At 38.5% G+C, this 9,148-nt stretch overlaps 1 protein-coding gene across 1 annotated transcript in view; it reads left to right on the forward strand.

Annotated features, from left to right (window-relative positions):
- The window catches only part of LOC106879716 (A disintegrin and metalloproteinase with thrombospondin motifs 3-like), a 75,471-nt gene that overhangs the window by 23,275 nt on the left and 43,048 nt on the right, over window positions 1–9,148 (forward strand). Inside the window, exon 2 of the mRNA XM_014929396.2 lies at window positions 5,784–5,814. Within this exon, the coding sequence (XP_014784882.2) occupies window positions 5,784–5,814 (31 nt within the window). The remainder of the gene's footprint in view (window positions 1–5,783; window positions 5,815–9,148) is intronic.

Raw genomic sequence — 9,148 nt, forward strand, 5'->3', positions numbered from 1 at the left:
ATATATGTATAACTATATATATATATATATGTATAACTATATATATATATATATGTATAACTATATATATATATATAAACATGCACACACATATATACACACACATATATATATATATGTGTGTGTGTGTGTATGTATGTATATATGTATATTTCTATGTGTGTGCGTGTGTGTGTGTATATACATACATACATACATACATAAATATTTTCCGAACAAAAATAAGGAGTTTGCGGCACATTACGAGGTCAACGTACTTGATTCCACGCAAAAAATCCGAGTTTTGCTTTCTTAGTGAAAATCGTGCGGATGTACTTACCAAAATTCACCTTACATTTTTGTCCTAACTTATCCGACGTAATATACTTAGGGTGGACGAACCACATAGTGTGGAAGGTGGAGAAAAATTCCAACGCGTCTGCTCCAAGGATAGCTGAATCCCTAGGAAAGTCTATTCACATGCGATTGTATTCTTCAACATGTGCCATTGCTTGCCTGCGTGGTTAAGAAGCTCGCTTTGCGTGCGACCGTGTGGTTTCGGGTTCAGTCCCACTGTGCAACACCTTCGGCAAGCGTCTTCTACTATAACCCCGGGTTGACTAATGCCTTGTGAGTGAATTTGTGTATGTATTTTTGTGTGTCTTTGTAGTTGTCACTTGCCACCGCTTGACAACTGATATTGGTTTGTTTGCGACCCTGTGACTTAACAGTTTGGCAAAAGAGAACGATAGAATAAGTACCAGGATTTAAAAAATAAGTTTTAGAGTCAATTTGTACAGCTAAGCCTTTCAAGCTGGTGCCCCAGTATGGCCGTCGTCCAATAACTGAAACAAGTAGAAGATATAAGATAAAAGAGGCTCCAGTTGTTGTGTATTCATTTCTTTTGCTCAATTGTTCCATTATGTCTTTGAGAATTGCTGCATTGAATATTTTCCTTAATGTCTGTCATTTAAATTGAATTCCAATCCCAATGATGCAGTAGATAGGACGGTAGTCAGTCCAGCAGATGCTCAGTTCTGCTCCGGTTATAGTTTCTTGCTTGTATGAAGCATATATTTACGATCTCGAGACATTTACGTTCACATGTTTAGACCTCATATGTTGCCAAGAAGTCATGTGCAGATCTTGTGTTAAAAAAAAGTATGTTAGTAAAGTAAAGGTGAAGTAACCTTCTGGAGTCATACCGACTCATAAGGGCCGGTTACCTGGTTTCCATGGCATATATATTCCCCACCTGGACGGGACGCCGGTCTGTTTCAGGATGAAGTGTTTTGCTCAAGAACACAACGCGTCGCCCGGTCCAGGAATCGAAACCACAATCTTACGTTCATGAGTCCAACACCCTAGCCACAAAGCCACTCGCCTCCACAACGTATGTTCGGTACACTTCGGTACTTGCCTTCGGAATGTTGGAAAAGATAGGATCCCATTGTGTATAGAACATTTCTTTCACGTTGTCGTCCCCATCAAAGGTCTGAGCGAATGCATTGAGGACAATTGTATACTGGAATCTTGACAAGAGAAAGACGTAAGATCATCAAGCTTTTATTGACACTGACAAGGACCTCGGATATCCATGGAAAACGAGCGATCGTTATGACAAATCCAACACCTTGGATTTATTATTTCCTTGGAAGAAGTCTTTCCAAAAGAAGGTGTTGATTATTTTTGTTTCTTCAGCTGACCTTCTCCTGCTCTTCTGGTTCCCCCCAGTTCGACGATGCCGAGTCCAAATCGCATGAGTTTCTGTTTCCGTTGATCTTTTTGAATATTCGTATCCACCAAACTCTGGCAAGTTCCTGGTCCCCAATTTCATGCTTGTGTTTTGGACTGACAGCCATTGAGATCTTTGCTTGTATGCCTGTGTGGCTGTGTGCTTCTGCGTTGAAGTATATTCTTTTCAATAGACACAAACTCTTGAGGTCGATCCTTCTTTTTGTGGTTTGTAGCAATAAGTCCTGAAAATGTAAAACCCCCACCTCCATACAAATCTGTCACAATACTGAGGCACACAGGACTGTTACCTGGTATCCCATAAGCCTAGGGACCTAATGCTAATCTAGGTATGCTGTGGCAACATACAGAGAGGTTCTAGGGATATTGTTTACCGGAGAACCTAAAATGTTGTTAAGACGGCCATGCTCCCACATAAAAGAGGATAAGCCTTTGAAAATTAGCATCCCTAAGAACAGTATTGCACATTTCTTTTAGGTTTAAGTGACCTGATCCCTGTAGAATTTAGTGTTAATGAAAGCCAATGTAGAAGGATCTTGGCGTGGATTTTTAAATACGGCTGGGCACTCCGACGGTTACGAAACGAGAGTTCCAGTCGATCCAAACAGCCTGCTCGTGAAATTAACATGCAAGTGGCAGAGTACTCCACAGACGAGTGTACCTTTAACCTTTTAGCACTTAAACTGGCCATATCCGGTCCGACTATTCTCCTTGTTTTATGTTCAAACTAGCCAAATCTGATTTCAACACCTACCCTACAATGTCATTCTAAAAATAAACAACCACATTATCAAAATCTCGAAGCTACAAGATAATGCGTAATTAATTTAAAACAATGTGAATGAATAAGCATTACATTTGACAGAGTAATCTGAATGCTAAAGGGTTAGCGTAGTTTTTAGGGAGATTCGGTTTGACACACTGGCTCTTTGAATTACAGGTCCTTCTCATTTTTGCCAGTTGAGTGAGTTGGAGCAATGTGAAGTTGAGCATCTTGATCAAGGACACAACGCACCGCCGGGAATCGAAATCGTGACCTTACGGTCGTGAGGCCGAACACACTGACCACTAAGCCACGCGCCTTCACTTCTTTACCTACAACGCAGGTGTAAATACATATACTCTTGCATACTTGGAGAGACGCATCCAAATAAACATACTGCACCTGGCATGTGTTCACAGGCTATAAAGCAATCAGACTTATATACTTGCAAACACTCAAATAGAAAGTGATTCATGCAACTAGATATATATATATATATATATATATATATATATATATATATATATATATGACAATGATTTCTCCTCGCAAATACTGATCGGGCACAGACAGTGTGTCGTTAGCCAGCTGGAGGAGATGTCTTCCTGAGCTATAAAGTACAGTAGCATCGTCCCATATGGATCAGCCACATTTAGGTGGCAAATATACTTCACGATATATATATATATATATATATAAACACACACACATACAAGCATATATACATGCATATGTATATGTATACACACACACATACATGCGTATATATAAACATATATATATATATATATATATATATATATACAAGCGTAAATATAGATAGATAGATACATAGATACATAGATAGATAGATAGATGCATGCATACATACATACATACATACATACATGCAAATGTATGTATCTCTATATGTCTGTGGATGTGTATGTATGTATGTATGTATGCATGCAGGTGTTTATGTATGCACATGCACACACGTCCATACCTATATTTCATGTATGATTGAGTTACGTCACAATACAATAATAAAATTGTTACGTCACACTCCTTATCTGGTTTGTGTGATAGACAGACATGTTGTTAATAAGATAAATTTCATCCTGCTACTTTGCAAGGAAACAAACCCATAGATTGTTAAATACTCAGATGTTTTAACACACACATACTACATCCATAAACTGCCTGCTCACGGCTCATGCACTTACAGTTTATCAAGCTTATATCCACGTACTACAACCAACCAAACATGTGTACACATTGCACCTCCGCTTATTTTCTAGACCTATGGCACTTCGAGTTCAGCTAACCAGTCGGAGCTCTATCGCTTCGTTGCTGTTATTCTTACAGTGCGTGTGCTTCATCACCGGGGAAGTTCACTAGATGCCATGTCCCTCTACATCTTACACTCTACCAGATCTCATTTCAGTCTACTGCAATGCGAAGAATGATTCCATTCACTACACAGATTAATTCCTCACGACTAGGAAATACTTTTGTTTTTAATAACTGCTAATCATTTACGAATTTCAAGTGAGACCTACGATGGTCTTCTGCTACCATGTCTGGAACCGTACTGCAGCTACTCATACAAATATTCTGTTGAGTAGAAAATTAATTTGTCGCCCGGTTTAACGCCTCCACCACTCAATTCTTGGATTTATCATTTCCTTGGAAGAAGACTTTCCAAAAGAAATTGTTGATTATTTTTGGTTCTTCTCCTGACCTTCTGTTGCTCTTCTGGTTCCGCTGAGTTCGACGATGTCGAGTCCTAATTGCTTGAGTTTCTGAACAACCAGAGTTTTTGCTCTCGTTGATCAGTTTGAATATTCTTATCTTTCAAACTCCTGACACGTTCCTGGTCCCGAATTTTATGTGTTTTGGACTGACTATTTTGTTGACCTATGGTACTTCGAGTTCAGCTAAACTGTACTGCACTGAAGCTACACATACAAACATCCTATTGAGTGGCGGACTTAATCCACCGACCGATTCAACACCACCTTGTCCTTTAATGATTTTAGCAGATTCTGCTTTGCTACAAACATTCGGTTCAGGTCTCCACTTTGAAGATACCTTTTCCCTCCTTTCTACTTATCTTCGACTTCCTACAAAGGGTCATTGGCACTTCATTTTCTCATAAAAAAAAGTTTTTAAAAATTCCAAGACGCCTCCAAAAGAAAAAAGGCCACCAAACTGATTGACAAGGAGTCGCTCAAGAAAACTCTCCAAAATTTGAGCCGCATACATGCTGGCTTCTCTTCCTGTTTTTCTACCACTACAATAGAGGCCTTCGCTTGTCTGAACTGGCTGATTTCCTCAACCTTAAACAAGCTCTACCATCTCACTTCTATACCGTCCTTTTGTCCTCCTGTTCTCTCGCTCTCTATTCAGCTTCAGGTCCTGCACTAACTCCTTCACTCCTTTCGCCACAGAACGTTGATCCTTCTGGTATTCCATTCTTGCCTGTTTTATTTTTGTAATTTCGTCCTGCAGCCATCAACCTACAATCACAAAAGACAATTATTAATCGTGTTAAAGCCACTGCTCTCTGAGAACCTATGGAGGGCATGGCAAATCAGCCCAAATCAATATTTTAAAACAAAAAATGACGTCATAAGTCCCTGGTTTATGTCTTAGATAATAGTGTTGTTTCATAAACCGCCGTTTTTTATCATCATCATTAGCTGTGTTAGGTCACATTTGGCCGATATGAGACAAGCCAAGGAAGTGGTCTTGGCATGGATGCTCTACATGCTTGTTTACGTGTGCATGTGAACATATGTATACGAGTGTGCGTATGTGTGTGCGTATGTGCGTGTGTGTGTGTGCGTGTGCATTTGCGTATGTGTGCGTATGTCTGTGCGTGTGCGTACGCACGCGCGTGTGTGCATGTGTTTGTGTGTGTGTACAAATATATTTACACATATACGGATTCATGTTTGTATATAGATATATATGCATATATATATATTTGTATACACATACACACACATGAGCACACATGCACACGGGCACGCGCACACATCCACACATGCATCTCCCTCTCTCTACCACATGGCCAGCAGGTTTGGGAGAAGAGCCTGAGTCGATTAAATCGGCCCCAGTGTTCAACTGCTAATTATTTTATCGACCTCAAAAAAGGTGAAAGTCAAAGTCGATCTCGGCAGAATTTTAACTCGGAACGTAACAAACAGAATTTCGTTTTTATTTATGTATATATTGTATGTTTCCTTATAATTTGCTAGTATTTTTCAATAATATTTTTCGCTATGTTCTGTATTTGCAGATGTGTTCCGTATGGTGCCATAAACATTTTGGTTAGTATGATGTTATCTTTATTATTTTGGGGGCCTTGCAGAACAATATTGTGTGAGTTCTTGTTGCTTGTTTGTGCTGTGTGGGGATCGCCGGCATGTCAAAGAATAGACCCGACGTTTCCTCCTGTATGTCGTAAAAGGTGACTAAAAGAGGCTGAGGGAAGATTTGCACTCCGACCTCGTAAAAAAAACCCTTACTAGCAACCACTATCTAGACAGACCCATGGGCGAAGTGTTGTCGCCGGTTTGATGCAAAGGAATCATCCATCAGTAGCAGGAGCAGGGAAATCACCAAAAAATAGGGGATGCAGCGACGCGCATGCCCTATACTACTACTACTACTACTACTACTACTACTACTACTACTACTACTACTAGCTTGTTGATGTTGTTGATATTGTTTAGACATGATGGCGAAAATGGTGATGCTAATGAGGACGCTGCTAGTAGTAGTAGTAGGAGGAGGAGGAGGAGATGGTGGTTGAGCAGCAGTAGTTGTGGTGAGGGCTGGTAGTGATTATGTGGTGGTGGGGATATGATGTTGCTGTTGCTGGTGGTGGTGGTTGTGGTGGTGGTGGTGGTGTCCATAGTAGGAGGTTTGTTCAGAAAATAAGAAAGTCAATCGTTGATCAGTTTGTGGAATGTTGTTTAGTTACATGTCTACCCGTGACCATCCCGCCATTTTTCGACACAGTGTACCCAGAACTAATGACCGAATGTGTCCCCTCTTTTCTCAAAACAACCACATACGATCACACACACACACACACACACATTTACTCTAAAAAACATTATACAACAATACTTTTGGAGGTTCGTTAAAAACGAAATCGTAGATGCATCGTCAAAAGAGACGAAAAGTAGGAAAAACAAAAGACAAAACGAAAATAGGCGAAAAAGTGAAAAGAGAAAAATAAAAAAAAGAAACGCAAAACTAAAAACAAAATCAAACGACAAACGATATAATTAAAAGAAATCAAATGACAAACAAAAAAAGTGGAAAAAAATCAACGATAATAATTAAAAGCAAATGACTAAAATAGTCAAACAAACTACGAAAGACGAAAGCTATAAAGTAAAAAAATAAGAAACGAAAAACGAAATGAAGCTAAAACGTTAAAATTAGCGGAAAGTACTTAAAAGAAAATATTTATAGAAGTAAATCAAAAGTATGAGCAGTCGAAATAATTGTGCTTCTTACGGTGCCGGTTTATTTACTTAAAAGTTATTTAAATACTACTTTAAAGAATAGGCGAACGTTTTTCTCATCATTTTCTTCTGGTTGTAATGCAAATATTCCAACAACAACAACAACAACAACAACAACAACAACAACAACAACAATAATAATAATAATAATGAATTAATAAATGTAGAAATAAATGTGTAAATGAAATAATCAACATCGTGATAGTTCAGGATTTGTACGTGCAGCGTAAAGTTGCCATGTTGAAATATTAACTATGTTAAGATGGCGTACACACACACACACACACACACACACACACACGTGTGTGTGTATGTATGTATATGTATACATATATGTGAGGACATGTGTGCTTGTGTATGTGCGTGTATGTGTGCATATTTGTATTCATGTATATTTATGTATGCATGTGTGTAAATACATATGTATGTATTTGCATTTATTTCGCAAAATTCTTGATGCGAAACCGTGCTTTTAAAACACACATTGTATTTTGGGTGGGACATTTTCCCAATTACGGATGTGTTAGCATTTTTCTAATGGAGTCATTAGTTTGGCTCTACAGCTGATTATTTAACCTTGGGCCATAGTCGGTACCGCAGGAAATTTTGCAGCTTGGTTAGCCGTACGACAAGCGATGGAGGATAAAGATCTGGTTTTAAAACGAATCATTGAAATCAAGTCGGTGAGCTGGCAGAATCCTTAGCACGCCGAACAAAATGCTTAGCGGTATTTCGTCCGCCTTTATGTTCTCAGCTTAAATTCCGCCGAGATCGATTTTGCCTTCCATCCTTTCGGGGTCGATAAATTAAGTACCAGTTGAGTGATAGGATCGATGTAATTGACATAGTTCTCCCCCCCCCCCACCAAAAAAACTGCTGACCTTGTGCTAAAATTTGAAACAAATATGAATCATCGAAATCTTTGTAAATAAGCATCGCATCCACAGAATGTGGCAAAAATTTCGTCTTGCAGAAGCATGCCCTGTTCTTGATGGCGTCAAAGTAATCTTAAAATTGTCAGTACTTGATGTTCTTAAAGAACGGAGCAACGCTTGAACACTCACCAGAAACTTGGAGGAAAGATTTGGTGTCGCTTATAGCCACATGTTGCTGACCGTTCTAAATATCTCTCAGAAGAAGCATCTAACTGTACGACAGTCTTTTGGCGATCACTGATGTCATCAGAGAGAGAGAGAAAGAGAGAGAGGGGTGCATTTTTGCAGGACATTGTAGGAGAGTTAAACCGGAACTCATTTGTAATCGTGTCCTATTTTTTAACCTATAAGTGACAATCAGGATATTTGTTGTTTTAAATACGTTGTACTACTGCTTGTGGCTTTGGTCTTGTAGAAGCCTAGTCCAGATCAATCAACAAGTGAGCTAGTAAGAAATATTCCCTCCAGAAATAAGCAAAAATGTTAAATGGATGATGCTTTGATTGTTTCATTTCTGTAGTTTTAGTTGACAATGTAAGTAAACGGATATCCCCGATGACTTCTAATGAAGATGCTTTTACGAGAACAGCCAGGTATTATAATAAAGCATTCAAAAATAGTGGTTTCTCCGACATGATAAGATATGAAAAAAATCAGCGAGAGCAAAAGGCTTATGAATAGGCTCAGGAAAAGGAATATTTTGTGGAATAATCCAGTGTTTAATATTCCACTCAAAAACTGATATAGCTACGAAATTCTTTCTTTGGCTGAAAGTAGCCAGGAATCATGAAGTGACATATAATGTTGATTCTTAGAATGGTTTTTTTAAAGATATTTAATTCGTGCACATTCGCCTGAAGTAAACATATTTTTCCCCATGATGTAATAACTATATTCATTAATAACAAAAACGCGTTTGAAACAGCTGTAGTGAATGAACCAAATTCTATCTATCTATCTATCTATCTATCTATCTATCTATCTATCTATCTATCTATCTATCTATATATAAGGTAATGCTCACATTACTTAAATAAATTGAAGTAGCATGAAACGTGCGTACTGCAATCACTTTTGAAATCCGTGTTGCTTATTATTTGATTTTAATCACCCATCCTTTTGGGATGTGATATTCGGGTGCCTTCGCATAAGTGCCATATTCAAGCCTTGAATCTATATCTAAACCGTCT

The sequence above is a fragment of the Octopus bimaculoides genome, chromosome 23 (assembly GCF_001194135.2).
Source record: "Octopus bimaculoides isolate UCB-OBI-ISO-001 chromosome 23, ASM119413v2, whole genome shotgun sequence".
Taxonomy (NCBI): Eukaryota; Metazoa; Mollusca; class Cephalopoda; order Octopoda; family Octopodidae; genus Octopus; species Octopus bimaculoides.